We start from the raw sequence: 17,238 nt of genomic DNA on the forward strand, positions 1-17,238 counted from the left end.
CATCTATACATTTGTTTATTTGTTTTTACAATTATTGTTTGTTGTTTGTGAAGCACTTTGAGTCGCATGTATGTAGGAAAAGTGCTATACAAATAAAATGTATTATTATTATTTGTAAATACTAGTGAAATGATCTAGCAATTTCTGTGTATTTACAATTAAGCTAACATTTATAAATGCGTTTAAATGATTTGAACTTATTATTTGCAAATAGTTCAAAGGAATATCAAATACAGAGCATTAACATATAAACAAAACGTTAAAAGGAAAATGTTTCTATACATGTATATGCACATTAAATAATAAATGCAAATGATGTTAAATTAGTAAATAAACCAAAACAAAACACTTGCACACAAAAAAGTGTGTGTGGGGTATTTGCCAATATCATAGCCATTATTATTTTGTCTTGTTTCATGTTATGCTAATATTGTGGGTCACAAAAATGTGGAAATTTTCTCCATTTAATAAAATACATTCCAACCATTCAATGCAAGCTGTAAATGTGCTTTTTCAAAATGACTCTCTACTAGGTTTTATAGGCCATGTTAGCAATATATTTTTGATATCTTAAAATTACATTACAAGCATTACATGTAAATTCTTAATTTTCAAACAGTAACATAACTTGTATTATTTGGCTTGGCTTGTATTTTGGGTTGCCAAATCTTCAGTGTGACGTTTGTTTTCGTTTCCATGCAGGCAGCTCATAGTATCAGTTTTTACTGAAGCCTGTGTTGCATATACAGTATTTAATTAATTAAACCTCAGCCTGCACTAATGTGTCAATTGTTTCCAGTATTGATGTTTTAAACTATTTGAACTTTTTATTATTTACAACTAGTTCAAATGACTATCAAATACAAAGCATTAACATATAAACAACATTAAAAGAAAATAAGGTTTGTATATATGTATATGCACATTAAATTGTAAACGTAAATGTTAAATAGTAAATAAACCAAAACAAAACACTTACACACAAAAAATGTGTGTGGGTTATTTGCCAATATGCAATCATTCTCCATTTAGCTAAATAAATTTCAACCGTTCCATGTAAACTGCATGTGTGCTTTATAAAATTACTCTCTACTTTTGTTTATAGGCCATGTTAGCAATATATAGTCGATTTTGTTCTGATTATTATATTAAAAAATGTTTTAAATTTTATTTTGGGTTGCCAAATCTTATGAGTGACGTTTGTTTTCATTTCCATGCAGGCAGCTCATAGTATCAGTTTTTACTGAAGCCTGTGTTGCATATACAGTATTTAATTAATTAAACCTTAGCCTGCACAAATGCATCAATTAACATAAGCTATGCTACTCAATTTAATTTCAAAGCACAATGTACCCCTATTAAAAAAACAGCAGAAAGCGTCTGGTCAAGCTGATCTGCAGTCAGCAAATCACCTTATTTCTCCAGGTGGTTGGCAGAGTGTGGTGAGCAGTTCCCAGCTCTCCGGGCTCCATAATGTTAGGACTTCTTGAAAACTCACAGCCAGGATGGAGCCGTCAGCTGAGAAACAGCAGTTCTTTGGCTTCAGGTTATGATAACTGCCCACGAAATCACATGACCAGTAGTTCTGGGCCTCTAAAACACAAATGGAAAGGGTTGCGGTGAGACGGGTGTGTCTGAACTCAAGACTCGTGAGCTTTTCTTCATCCAACATTAACACCTTTGGAAAGTTCTGGAGGATTTGACTCACGTTGAGCGTCTGCAGTCTGACACCAGGCTTTGAACTGGCCGTCCTGGGCTGTGGTCACCAGCATGGTGGTCTCGTCTGAAGAGCTGAAGCACATGGATGTAATCCGCTCGCTGTGGGCCTCAGTGACGGTGGTGTTCAGGACAAAGCTAACAGGACAGGAAATTTGTGAAAAACTGGTAAAATACTGCTCAAAGGCTCATACTTTTATTTAGAAAGAAACAATTAAACTGAACCAAAAGAAAAGATGGAGAGGATGTTAAAGGTACAGAAGAATTTTCTTTAAAAAATGTGCTTTTCATTGAACTTTTCTTTAAAAAAAACAAACAATTATCATAGTTTAACAATTCTTTAACAGTACAATTGTTTACAGCTTTGAAATGAATGGAAAATGTTTCTTATACACCAAATTAATATAAAATTTTATTGCATAATGAGAAAATGAAAAGTAAAGGCTGCTAAAAAATTAACTCAAGATTAATTTACATTTAAAATATATTAATCTAGCTTTACAATCAAAACAGTGTAGTTCCCAAGTGCTCAAGGGTTTAGAGCATTCCATTTAAACCCATTCAGATGCTCTAGTGGACACTTGTGCAACAATCAATAGCCACGTTTCCATCTAAAGATGCAAACTAAACTTATGCGCACAACTGGAATATTGCATTAAACATTTGCGAATAAAGCACTATTTCCATCCAACGAGTCCAAAAAAACAAATCCCCACTTCCTGATGAACTGGCACAAAATATCAAAAGAAAAATGGAAGTTTCTGCCTTAGGAGAAGGTCTTTTTAAATATACAAACATTTACTTGCGTCTTGGAACACGTAGACGAAATGCAATGTGCGCAGTCATGTCATCTTGCTTTTAGAGGGAGGAGATCATCTCCAGTTAGGCCGAGTTCAGACAATGACTTTCAAAGTAGTCATGTCTTGGATGTTTTTACACTCCATGACTACCTGGGCTAGTGTTCTGTCTATGTTGTGTTTACACTGCAAGATGGATCGGCGACACGGGGTTTCACACTGAATGATTTTACAATAGGAAGAATCGCCAACACCTTTGTCCAAACTATTTCTCACAACCAAACACGTGGGAAGTGACATGAAAAGAATGTAAGGTCGCGTAATAAATCTTTTGCTATTAATTACATAATGAGAAAGAAGCCTTTAGTGGGGTAGAAATACTTTTTTTGCTCACCTGGGTTTTGAAGGGAATTATCAATTTCTTCTCAACTTTTTTCTTTTTCAACCCAGTTTTGTATTGCTCAGATGACACGTCGAACAGACACGGGTGCTCCTGCCAAATTCACACTAGATTTTCCTACATTTCTTTGGTCCAAATAAACTGAAAATGAGCGATTTTAACTTCTCCCCCAATCTCCCGCTGGCCTGCAGGTACCCACACTACTCTCTCACTGGCTGTGGGGAATCGGCGATGTTTATTTCAATCAGAACACATTTCACACAGCATGATTTTGAATTGCCGACAGCTCCAGATATTTAGCATACCAATTATCTCATGAGTGTCAACGACTAATTTGCGATTCTCTCAGATCGCGTCTTTGATCGTTCATATGGAGCAATTGTTACTCACATGAACGAGCAGCGATTTGCCTGTGATTTCAGGCATTTGTCTGCGATTTCTTCAAACCTGTCGGCAAGTCAAAATCAGGGCTAAAATCATGCAGTCTGAACTCGGCATTACACTTCTTGGAAGATTTACGCTTTCCACTGATGTTTTTCATCAAGGATGGTCGTCACTTCATCTTATATAACATTTAAAAATGCTCAGACCTCATCGGCCACCCAAACATACCTGTCACCTTCCGCCATTTTTGTTATCGCATGATCCGTTGAAGCAAAATCACATGACTTTGATCCACATGCTGGAATTTATTCAGTAAATGTGTTTCTATCATACTTTATGCACATTTTTTCCTCATCAGATATAAAGTTTATTATTCAACTGTGAGCATAGTTTTTTAATGGTGCATTTTGGTGTTTTCATCCAGGGTTTATGCGATATTCCTAACTCAGTTAATGACGTACATCCAAGAGAATGAGATGGACTGGATTTATCCAGAGAAGGACATAAAAAAACTGTACTGGAATGCAGCCCATGTTAGCTTGGCATCAACAATAGTGATGTCACTGAAAAAAATTGACTTTTTTTTCAGTAAATTATTTGTCACTTCATCTCTCGTGAGTCTTTTAATTTTTGAGAGTGTGAGAGCCTTTTTGCATCATTCTTTGGGATTTTTTTAGACTATGCACCTTTAGGAATGTTTTGAAGGTGCTTTGAATCTTTGGTTGCTATTTTGGTTCATGTGAGGACATAATCTAAAATGAAGGTTGAGTGAAATAACTTTTGATTGCTCCCCTAACACTATCATCATGAAAACCAGAACAAATGTAGCAGCTTATAGAGGTCACATATTCAATGATATGATGTGATTTAATTCTGCATCCAATACCTTTGCGTCGTCTCATCAAAAGCCCATAGTTTGAGGAAAAACTCAAGATCTGAAGTTTTTTGTCCTCTTTCCTCCACTGTAGCGAGCCAGGACCCTTTTACATCAAATACAGCCTTGACCACTTCAAACTGATCCAGACCCGCTTCATAAATATACTCTTGCTGCACGATGTCCAGCTGTGAACGCAAAAAAAGACTATTATTATCCAGTCATTAGCATCAAGAACAACATATTTGAAACAACACATCTGAAAAACATAGCAATGGATTTCACCAGACATGTTCTTGCAACAGTATATGAACCCTTGTCAGCAGAAAAACACACACATGGATGGAAATAACACGCTAACACCTGACCAAACATTTTCCAGTGCGTACTTCCCCATATACTTGCTTTTTCATGAGAAACGTTAAGCTTAATCGTAGCATCAACTCACATTGTACAGATGCTTGTCACGTAGGAGAGAGTAAAACTGCAGATGACCCGGTTTCCCATTGAGCACTAAAGCTTTACTGCGCGGGTCAATCATTAGATCAGTCGAAACAGCATCTCCTGGAAGCATCGGAAGGAATAAATGTTTACTGCCATAGTTGTGCAATTCAAACAGTACGTGCAAATGAGGCTACTTTACAAACCTCTGACTAAACCCTGAATCAGGCCGGACACTTTAAAACTGCTCTCGATAATGGAGATCTCTGTGAAGGAAGAGGAGCAAATGACAATTGAGAAGTGCAAATTTATGCCATACTGAAATATGAGACAACATGAAAAATTTAGGGCTGTCTAAATTAGCGCATTAACATATGTGATTAATTTGAAATATTTAACGTGTAAAAAAGAAATAACGCAAATAACGCAGTTGCAGTTTTTTTTCCATTTCCTGTTGTGGTCGACGTGTGTTCAGGGATGGCACGTAATTAGAGGCGACCTAAGCGGCCGCCTTGGGCAGCAGAATAGTGAGCGAACCCCCCGGTCCTCACTTTCATTCGCTACACCCACCCCCTCCCTCCCTCACGGTCCTCACTTTCATCCACTACACCCACCCCCTCCCTCCCTCCCTCCCTCACGGTCCTCACTTTCATCTGCTACACCCCTCCCTCCCTCACGGTCCTCACTTTCATCTGTGAACCGGTCACTTTCGGGTTGAGGGCGGCGTGACAGCCGTTTGCCTAGAGCGCCAGTTCAGCTTGTTTCGGCCCTGCTTGTGTTTAACGTGCAAAGAAATTTGGATAAGACCAAGGTCGCGCTTTTAGAAGGACAGTTTCAGTATAAAACAATTAATGTCGCACCACCAGGCTATCCTGCGTTTCCTCTAGAGCTTCATGCAATTTCGGGCGTTTCATTTTTAATCTTTAGACTTTAACTGCAGTTCAGCAGTTCACTCTCATTCAGCATATTTTCACTCAGGATAATTTAATGGAACTTGATACCACAAGGTGAACGGAAAGAAAAACCTCCGCATTTCAGGACTCACGTGATCCTTTAAGGTAATCAAAAATCGCTGCTTACATGATAGACTCTTAATCAGTATTATCGTAATCATAAAAGCGGAGTATTGGTGTCCATGTAAATGTACTCAGTCAAAGAGGCAGATGAAGTCGCAAGCTGTCAAAGACAGCCCTCTTCTCTGCCTTTAAGCTGCTTCCATGAGCCCTCACATTTCATAAGTTTGACGCGTTTCCCCCCTACACGCAACTTTTGTAAAGCGCCTGCTTCAGATTGCTGTGTCAGAATTCTTGCTTGTAAAATACAGCCATACTTTAGAGCGCTTAGTTTAAGCAAATTTGATGAACGTGATCACGTGTGTTGATGAATCTGAATGAATTGCTCGCTCACCGGGTGCGCTGTATGGTGCGCGTTGTCTGTGTGTGTGTGTGTGTGTGTGTGTGTTTGTAGTCCACTTAGAATCCAACATGGAAATATTTTTTGTTTGTTATTGGCATTGATTGTTTTGAAATTCAAATGGCACTTACATGCCTGTGTTTTTATTTCTGTAATAAATATGGCGTTTTGTGATTAATCATGATTAATTACAAAAAAAGTGTGATTAATTAGTTAATTTTTTAAATCATTTGACAGCCCTAGAAAATTTACATTTCTATTTATGGTAAATGTTGCAATAAATATTTTGTAAAACAATCTTTACTGTCAATTTTGAAAATTGGTCAGGAGAAAACATTTTATGCCTATAATTATTTTGGTTATACACTCAAAAAAAAGAAGGTTTTATTTATAATGAGCTGAAACAACACAATTCTTGAGATCTTTTCAGACAACCTAATTGATTTATGTTTAATACACCTAAATTTGTCAAAACAAACTAACGTGACTGATTTGTGTTGGGACGGCATGAATAAATTGTGCAGACTTTTTTACAGTGTAATTGAAAACGTTTGGAAAATAAAAATAAACAAATAATTTGACACTGTAATAATTAAAAATAGATGTTTTTTTTGGGAATTTACATGCCAGTCCCACGTGATGCAAGAGAGTCTAAAGGCTGCTACATATTTCCATATATAAATACAGTTAAAAATGTATATTATAAATATTAGTAAATTATTTTCAGAAAAACATTTATTTTATGTTGCATCACTTTTATACACATTATAGTACTGTTCTGTTAGATACATAACTTAAATCCAGCTATATTATATATACATATACATATATATATACATATATACATATATATATATATATATATATATATATATATATATATATATATATATATATATATATATATATATATATATAAATATACACACACACACACACACATATATATATATCCAGTCCACAATTACTTTTCATATTGAAAATAAGTAATTTAGTTGTGTTTTTTCCACCAAACCAGTGGCATAATTTTACACAGTTAATAAAAACTATTAAAATCATAGTTAAAATCCTGTAATTTCTTAAAAACAATTAGTAGTTTTGATCAGGACTAAGCTTGATTAACAAATTTATGCAGAAAAAATTGAAAAAAAAATTATCTGATGCATTTTTACAGCAGTTAAATTTAGTGGATGTTTTCATCCCAGACATGACATAAAAGTTAGTAAACTTGAACAGCACACAAGGGTTAAAACTTGACATCTTACTGTTGTCTGAATGTGCGGTACAAAACAACTGGCCGTCAGCTGATGCAGACACATGCGAAATGGATCCTCCGAGTCGGGGCAGGAACTCTTTTTTGCTCATATCTCCATACTGCCACTGGACGAGCACAGACTCGATGCCTCCACTCAGCAGATTAGAGCCTGCAGACACAACAACATCGCTCAAACACACATTTAAGACAGACGGAGAGGTGAGAAAGTGTGAAAAACACCAATGATGCAGCAAAACTCACCTTCTGGAGTAAAGCACAAATGGTTGACAGCATCGTGATGCCAGTGCTTTGTGGAATACGTGTACTCTTTCTTGTGATTGAAGTTTCTCCTGTAGAAAAAAAAAAAAGTTAATTCAAACATTCAGTTCTGATCACATGACCTGCAAAATAGACTAAGGCCCTGTCCACACCAACACTAGTATTTTCAACATCATACTTTTTTCTACTATTTTTTTCTACGTGGTTTCGCTGTATGTCCACACTAAAAAAACGCAGAATCGGGTGACTGAAAACTAAACTTTCTGAAAACTCTGGAAAGGGTGAAGATTTTCTGAAACTCCAGGTACAGTTTGGTTGTGTGGACACTACACCCCGAGTTTTTGCCCGATGACGTCAGCGTGCATGCCTTTTTCTCTTTTCTGATTTGGCCAACAAGACTGGGTTCACACCAAATGCGACGACGTGATTGAGAAAAATTCAGCACATTCATGGCAAATGAAGCATATATACAGCATTGTTCATCTGCAGGACGGTAATCCAGCATCTGTTCTCACATTTGTACTGCGTATCGATGGGTTTGCTCTTCAGTATTTGTACTTTTAGCAGTAAAAATTTAACCACACTGAACTGAACTTCAACTCTGAAATCTGAACTGACACAGTTTTAATTTACTAGAACGTCTATGTTAAGCGGCTTTGACACAATCGACATTGTAAAAGCACTGTACAAATAAACATGAATTGAATACTGATTTATATGCAATTTACTTGCAAAATATACTTATACTAATACCATAAAAATTCCCGTGTACGTGTAGACATGGCATAAAACAGAATGTTGGATTCTGGTCTTACCAGAGGCGGATCTTTCCATCTTCATGACCGCTGGCTATGCAGTCGTCTGTTGGGTGACAGGCTATGCATGTAAATGCATTTTTGGCTGCTTTCTTATCTGTGGCTTTTAGGGAAAAACTACAGAGAGAAAAAAGGGGGAAAATGTTAAAGAACGTGTCATTATGACTGTAGGATATCAGTTTGTACAAAAAAATAATTTAGTACAGTTTGTAATTTAGTACAGTTAGGATAGTACACCCAAAACTGAAAAATCTGTCATCATCATCTGTTGAACACAAAATATATATATATTTTGAAGAAAGCTGGAAATCCACAATCAATTCAATTTAACAGTATTTAAATTTCCTACAATAGATATCAACAGTTAGAGGGTTTCACCCTTCTTCAAAATATTTTTTTAGTGTTCAACAGTAGAAAGAAACTCAAAAGCTTGGAACCATTTGATAGTGAGTGCTAGTCTAGGGCCGGTATAAGATTCTGACGGTATGATAACCTTGGATAAAAATATCACGGTTTCACAGTATTGTGATTACTACTCTAAAATAAGTTATTTTTAAATGTCTGGGTAAAAAAACTAAAAATATATTGTGTTTAAAGGGGGAAATAGTTTATTTTGTGAAAGATTTTAAATATATTTTGGAGCAGTAAACATGTCAGGCTAAATAATTCAAATGAATCATTAACTTCTGCCGTCTTCATTAGTTTCAAAAACACAGATTTCTTTTCAATTTAATACAACATCTTTATATATCATTTCTGCTGAAGATACTGTTGTCCTAAAATAAGAAATGCAAATAAAAAATATCTTACACATGCCATAGGAACAGTATAGCAGAAAATTTTGTCAGTTTTAAAACCTTGACTTTTCCAAGCCGCAGTATACCTTGAAAACTTTTATTGTCCCATGCCTAGTTGAGTGCATGTTCATTGCAGTGTGAACTATCCCTTTAATTTAAACTGTAATCTCAAATTACGAGCCTGATCAAAATAGTTTATAATCGCAATAACATTTATTTGCTTTAACTCTAAGTGAACCGGAAGTTGCTGAGTTTGGGCGGGCATTACTTTTTGTTATTATTTTTAGAGGTTTTTCACCTTTTTTTATTGTGATAGGATAACAGAGGACAGACAGGAAAGCATTGTGAGCAGAGAGGGGAAGGATCGGTGTGGGATCTCAAGCCGGGAATTGAACTTTGGTCGCCATGAGCACCATTGTGCTATATATGGTGCACTTAACAACTAGGCTATTGCGGCTGATAGCGGGGTTTTCTATTTGCAAGTTCATCCTCTCATAGCAAACTAAGAGTGCTTTCACACCTGTTTTGTTCCAAAACAGGGATTAATATTGTTACAATGTTGCACTTAGTGCAGTTCGCTTTCAGACAGAAAAGTTTCTAAATGGACCAAAAGAGCTCAAACAAGTCACGTGCGAGTAAACTCTCCTCACATTGGTAAGAGTTTCACAGTTTATTTTGCAGAGTCCTGCTCAGCTGTCATGCGTCCTTATTTTAATTTATGGCAATGAACAACAAGACATAAGTGGAAAGCTGCGCTTTAGTTTTAAATGGTGACACCCACAGACGTCGTCACCAATTATAAATCAGAGGTAAGACTTTCTCATACATAGCCCTTGGCTAGATTTATGCATTATAGCCTTGACATTATAGAGAAATAACAGATAAACCAAGACTGCAGTTCGGTCAATTTTCCTAACGAATAAACGGCTCTCGTTAATAGTTAGCATGCTTTTATTTCATATTTGACATGAAATGCACATTTACCGGTAGGAATGACATCTCGTCCTACTCAGAATTCTCTCTTTATATAGCCATTTATATGCCTATTACATGTCCATAATACACTGTGATATAGCCGGGCTCGGATCGTTTTGCTTTCTCACTACAATCGATTCTTTCCAGAGTTAGTTTTAATCGAGCCGAGACCACCTCATTCAGGCGATCTCGGACCGATTGGTTTGGCGCAGATCTGAGCGTGATTGCTGGTTTCACATATGCCAAATGAACCGCGGTAACTTTTCAAATAAAACAGGTTCCGAAACAAAAGTCTAGGTGTGAAAGCACCCTAACAGTAAGAGGGGTGTGGTTAAGAATATTGTAGCTAAAGCAGTCACACTGACATCAACAGGACCGCCACTCTACTTCAAATGAAATTAATATAATTTAAGTTCTTACACTTCATAAACTTATAATAGCCATAAAATAAATATAAAAGCCATAAAATAACCATGAATTAATTATAAAAGTAAATCGTAGACCTCATCTACCCCAAATTTTACATGGCCCAAAGCAGTGGAGTTGTACCATTGCACTAAATGCAGATTAGGGAGGCACCAATCCTGATACCTAGATCCAATACCAGTTTGATACCGCATACCAGCTGGTACAGATCCAAATCCAATCTTGTGCATGCGCTGTATTGTGGTCAAAGCAGTTGATTAAATTAATAAAAGTGAAATATGGCTGGTCATTAACAGAAAATTATTTAGCCTATTATAAACTACTCAAAATTATAGTGAAATACTCACAGTTTAAATTAATATTAATATTTTATTTAATATTTTAAATTTTATTTAACAGGTTGTTTTAATTAGTGTTAATAGATGTAGGCTACAGATTTCAAAGAAAAATCTTAATATTAAAAAAAGGAAACATAAGCTTTACCACAACAGATCAATGTCATAACGAATGCTCAAATAATGTAGCTATAGGTCTGTTACTTTTACTAAAGAAGATGTATTGTTTGAGTTTATCACAAGAAACTATTATGTTTATTAAAAAAATAGTAATAAAATAAAAAACTGCACAGTATCGGGATCGGATCTGTATCGGTTGATACTCAGTTTTGGTATCGGGATCAGATTGGTTCCAGAAAATGGTATTGGTGCATCCCTAATGCAGATCGGGTGCTATAGAGGAAAAGCACCATAAACGCTTCTCTCAGAAGAAAGTCATTACAGACTGATTACCTCATTGGCATCCATACATATTTAATATAATTACTTTGATGAATAGTACAAATACAGATTCTTATGTTCATTATTATTAATTATGTTTATTTTTTATACTAAAATAAATTAGTTTGGCAATAATTTTGTATATATTTACAGAAAAACTGTAATGCAAATATTCTATATGACAATGATTATTAGACCGATCATTTATAATTTGATTTCTTTTTAGATTTAAACAAATTTTCCATTTTTACACTAATGACACGGAAACATTAGAATGTAAAATCCATTTGTTACTAGTTATTCAAAATTTTTCATAACACATCCTTTTCAGAAAGCCTCACAGAGCTAGCACAAATATCTTTTAACTTACCTGTGAACTCTGCAAAAACTGACAGAATTACACTGATTTATCAGTTCACCCATAACCAAACGAGTTCACAGGAAGTCACACAGGCTAAAATAATGACAATCTGAGGTGAGCTTCTTCTTTCAGATGCTGTTGTCTCAGCTTATTTGTTGTTTTCACAAAAAAGTGGTGGTATGTGGAAAAACCAACATAAAAGCCAAGCCTAAAACAAGCTACAATGACACGCGTCTCGTGTTCCCTGAGGCCAGTAAATAAGCAGTGTGGTCAAACAAGTTTCTACATGCTCCAACCTTAAAAAAAGACTGTACAGGATACGGCGGTTATTACCTGTATGTCTTCTGCTTCCTGAAGAAATAAACATTAAGCTGGAGGAGCCTGGAAAATGCTATGAATTCCCCCTGAAAACACAAAAATATTAAGACCTATTATACTTATTTGTCCATAACCACAAAGAAGGTTAAGAAGTTAATGGTGTGTAATGGCTTTACCAAAACAACTAGTAAATGTGCAAAAGGGCTGCACACGGCACTCGGCCTACAAAAATAAGGCCAGCATGTGCCACACTAATTAACCTACAGAGGGTTCAAACCATGTTTACTTTACCACATCAACACACAGGCAATGACTGTGCAGGATGGAGATTTATCCATGACAAAACCAAGAGGGTATGACATAGACTTCACCCAGGACAACCTTGCCACAGCCAGACATGAACTAATGTTTGAAATGATATTATTAAGGGCAAAAAAACAGACATGGAAGATGGATTTCAGCTATAATTGGTGATAGATGACATGTCACTTTTTAATGTTTAAGATGATTTTATATTGAAAAACATGTCTATATTAATGGTTCAAATAAACCGTTTCTAACAGATATATTAAATAACATTGAAACAACACAATTTTCTTACCATAATTATACTTTACATAAAAAAGATGATGATACAAAATTTGATATTGGAAATTATTAAATACATTTTTTTCAGGCAAATGGGAATAACCTTGCGTTTTGAAGTAATGGGTTTTGTGTATTGCACTTTTAGATTAACTTGTTGTGCACTTTTCACACCTGTAGACCGATTGTTTTATTGCGAAACAGGAATTAAAATTGTTACAATGTTGCTCTTAATGCGGTTCGCTTTCACACGACAAAGTTTCTAAACTGACCAAAATAGCTAAAACAAATCATGTGTGAGTAAACTCTCCTCACATTGGTTGAAGTCCCGCTTAGCTGTCATGCGTCCTTATTTTAATTTATGGCAATTAGGTTATCACGATTATTATGCATTCATTATTTCAAAACACCACTAGTTTAGAAAAATCCCATAAAAACTCCTATTTTAAAAAGTTATTTATTGCTGCTCATTAACCAATAAATACAGCACAAAATAATAATAATAATAATAATAAAACAATAGTCCATTTCTCTTTGGACTTAAATATAAGTGAATTTTGTTTTGGCATTTAAACATAAGTACAAATTTTACACTAAAAATAAATAAATGATAATGAGCAACGAATAAATGAAAATATATTAAGAATAGATAAAAAATAATAATAGTAATAATGATAGTAATAATATTGCTGCCAATATGTGTGCACACCTCAATTGAAAATAACGAACTTGCGTGTAAAAAAGACGGGATATGTGAACGGCCCTTAGTTAACAGGCTCAGCCATAGTTAAAATCAGCCTTTAATCCAGTGTGCGTGTGTTGTGTACAAGCTCAAAACTTTAAACTAGCGCAAATTTGGCATTACTTTGGTTAGTTGCAGCAGTCTTGTTTTGTGCAGAGACAGGGTGTTGAGAAGCCTTTACGATTAATTAACCATGATAAATTAAAGGGAGATTAATAGTGAAATCGGTTATTCATTGCATCCCTAATGGCAATGAGCAATAAGACATGAATGGTGACACCCACAGACATCGTCACCAAATATAAATCAGAGGTGTGACTTCCTCATACATCGCCGATGGTTAGAATTATGCATTAGGGCTATAGGCTTTACATTATAGAGAGAAATAACAAATAAACCAACCAGTTTGGTCAATTTTCCTACTGAATAAAAAGATCTTGTTTATAGCTCAGTATGCTTTCACTTTCCTATTGGAGATGAAACGCACATTTACCTGTAGGAATGACATCCCACCCTAATCATTATTCTCTCTTCATAAAGCCGTACATATGCCTATTACATACTCATAATACACTGTGAAATAGCCTGGTTCATTGGATTATTTTGCTTTCTGACTACAATCGATACACTTCAGGGTTCATTTCAATTGCCGAGACCACCTCATTCAGGCGTTCTCAGACCGATTGTTTTGGCGTGAATCCAATCGCGATTGCTAGATGCACCAGGTTCCGAAACAAAAGTCTAGGTGTGAAAGCATCCTTAGATTATCTTGGTCGCCATTTAACATTTATCTTTTAAAAGTTTAGCATTAAAAGGAATTGTAGTTTAATACAGCTGTAATATTTCTCCCATCTCATAGTAAATACATATTTTTAATGTATAATTAGGTCCTAACATGTATTTTATTCCCAATTATTAGTTTAGCCAGAATCACAATATTGGTACATCCCTAGTTATACTTCAGCATTTAAACCAATATTTAATTTTACTGTACATAATCCAAAACATATAAGGATATCAGTGATTAATTTATACTTTAGACAGAACATATATTAAAAAAAGGCTAATGTTTTGTCTCAGCATCATATGAATATTATTTCACTCAATTTTTGTAGGATAACTGGTTTCATTAATTATATTATGATCTGTTCTTATGAAGAGCTTGCGCTTGCGTCAAGATTTCATCAGCTACCTGTATACGAGAACATACTGGCGATACTCTACCACAGCATGGACTGAATGGTTCATTTAATTCACTACTAACAAAAAAAATGTGTGGAAGATACTAAATCAAATAGAAAAGGACTCAGTAAGCAGGGAAGTGTGTAATATTTTGACAAACTAATTTTAAAGAGTGTAAAAGATACTCATGAACCACAAAAATTAAGATATTAGACTAATATTTCACTTCACTGCAAATTAAGAGCAAACATGAATGTTGTCAAAATTCTTGCCCAGTACATCCTAGTTCAGTTTGGCCAAACACAAACTCCTTTTTGTTCCCTTTGACATTTTTTCTCTCTCTTCCCCCTGATGTGTTGATTTTATCAGTATATATAGTTCAGCAGCATCGTTTACCTTCTGTGACACTAATATGGCCGACCGATGAAACGTCTTGAAAACACTATCCCAAACCCTCTCTAGCTATGTTTCCATACACCTATTTTTATACGCATTTTGGAATCTCGATCTATATCCACATAAATTTTGAAAATACACATTTTAAAAAAACCTATGCTTAGTATAAAAACAGAGTAGGATAAACATTTTAAAAATGTGCAACAATGGACAACAATTGACACGCAACAAATTCCAGCATGCACGTTAAAAAAAAAAAAAGTCATGTGAGCAACAGATTATGTGTGGACAAAAATGGTTGCAAAGACATGGCATTAATGGACAAACTAGCAGAACAACCACTTTGCAAAACATCTGAAATGTTCTTGGTCAAGCAAAAATCTGTCTGTCATTAAAATGGTTCAGTACTTTTACCTCCCAGAAATGTCTTAACAGCCTGCACTCCCAAAAAGTCTCGCCCATTCAAAAGCCAATTATGACTATGCTCATTGTCTTTTGAGGCACAAATAATTTGGTTATCAAGGTTGTTTTTCCACACTAACAGACTTAAAAAAAAAAAAAAAAAGAATTAAGAGAGCATAACACACATTCTTATCCCAAAATACAATTATGTTTTTCTGACTACATTCCCGTGTGCTCCGAGATAAATTCTGTGCCTGTATTAATATGAATAAAAATGATATCGCTTAGCATTGGATAAAAAGCAATTTCAGCAGATATTTCAAGGTTCTGTAACCCATTGAAAAACTTCTATAAACAGACTAGCTATTAAAAACAAGACGACATCAGCTGAACAGAAAGTGATGAGTGCGCCCTTACCCCTCTGCCGAAGGTCGTACAGCTGGGGTTTGGGCTGATTTTACTGGCAACAGTGGACAGTTCTTTGGCCTCCACCTCCTGCTCTGCTGATTTGGGCAGATGTACAGCAACCAACTGAAAACTCTCTGGACAAGCAGACACACAAAGCACAATGATCAGGAAAAAAGCTTTAGTGCAATGGCCTTCAACTTTTTATGATGCTCTTCCACCTCATTAAGCAACTTGCTTTTGAAATTTAAAAATCTGATTCTGATTGGCTGGCTTAACCTTATTTCTGTCTTGTATGTCAGAAAACAAAGATGAGCTAAAAGATTTCGACGAAAAAAAACAATAAAGCACTTCAGTTCAAATGATTCTTTGTAACAACAAACACTACATCAATTATTATTATATTTAGATTACTTTGCCATACTTTTTCATCATCGCAAAATCCATTTTTGATTTATCTTCTGAAAACAAAGCAATCTATAGATCAGGGGTGTCCAAACTTGGTCCTTTTATTTCCAAAGGCCAACTGTTAAGCCACAGTGGCGTCCAGAAATTATGCAGACAGTCAACAGGTCAGGCTTAGTATTAATAATATTATCATTTAAATACTTATATTTCCCTGAAAAAATAAAAATAAATATTCACACTGCATTTGTGAAAAGATTTGTGTCCATTTTACTCTCCAAAAAGCATCGACCATTTCAATGTGGTGATGTCATTGACCCATGAACATTTCCTGTTTGTTATCAAACTGTAACAAAAGGTAATTCAATCATAACTTGATGTTAAAACAGCTATCATAACATTATCAATATGTGGACTGTTTGGGATTCACAGACACTATAGAAACTAAAAATGTAAAACAGAAAACACAAATTGTTTTTGTTTAAATCCCTCAAAATAGTCTACAGCTTCAGTATAAATTTTGTATAAAGCACAGTGAAACACATACCATTGTTGGACTCTGTACCCATGGAAACAATAAGGAAAATGACCCCTTCGTGTTTCTCAGACACGTATAGTGAATACAAAGGGTATCCAATGACAAACGTCTGAAAATACAAAGATAACAACATGAAAAGAATCTAAATATTTATTTAGACATTGGCCTTGTCTCCTTTTATAACACAAACTGTACCTTGATAAGGATGCCATCGATAAAGTCCCACAGTTTAACAGTGCCATCTGCTGAGCAAGAATAAACCTGCAGCCAAATTAACAAAGAATAGTAACTAAAAAACCAGTTTCGCTTTTACAAAGAATAAAGAGAGTTAAGTAAATAAATATGAATGAATACATGGAAAAATCAGGTTTGAAAAATTCACAAAAATTGAGGAAAAACATCCAATTGCAATTATATTTATTTAAATAGTAAAAATGAATCGTTTGAATTTAAATTATTCCTAGAATCAAACTAAATATTGGGCAATGAAGCATTTAACATAATAAATTACATAAAATTGTACATACCATTTTTAGTATCAAATATTATTCATTCA

At 35.0% G+C, this 17,238-nt stretch overlaps 1 protein-coding gene across 1 annotated transcript in view; it reads right to left on the reverse strand.

Annotated features, from left to right (window-relative positions):
* Positions 1-17,238, reverse strand: part of wdr75 (WD repeat domain 75) — a 39,439-nt gene that overhangs the window by 15,867 nt on the left and 6,334 nt on the right. The window contains exons 3-14 of the mRNA XM_056465743.1: positions 16,878-16,943; positions 16,692-16,791; positions 15,752-15,876; positions 12,043-12,113; positions 8,375-8,491; positions 7,542-7,630; positions 7,291-7,449; positions 4,819-4,878; positions 4,620-4,735; positions 4,184-4,359; positions 1,709-1,854; positions 1,413-1,593 (exon numbers count right to left, since the gene is read on the reverse strand). Coding sequence (XP_056321718.1) covers positions 1,413-1,593; positions 1,709-1,854; positions 4,184-4,359; positions 4,620-4,735; positions 4,819-4,878; positions 7,291-7,449; positions 7,542-7,630; positions 8,375-8,491; positions 12,043-12,113; positions 15,752-15,876; positions 16,692-16,791; positions 16,878-16,943 — 1,406 coding nt within the window. The remainder of the gene's footprint in view (positions 1-1,412; positions 1,594-1,708; positions 1,855-4,183; positions 4,360-4,619; positions 4,736-4,818; positions 4,879-7,290; positions 7,450-7,541; positions 7,631-8,374; positions 8,492-12,042; positions 12,114-15,751; positions 15,877-16,691; positions 16,792-16,877; positions 16,944-17,238) is intronic.

This window comes from Danio aesculapii, chromosome 9, assembly GCF_903798145.1.
Source record: "Danio aesculapii chromosome 9, fDanAes4.1, whole genome shotgun sequence".
In the NCBI taxonomy this organism is placed as follows: Eukaryota; Metazoa; Chordata; class Actinopteri; order Cypriniformes; family Danionidae; genus Danio; species Danio aesculapii.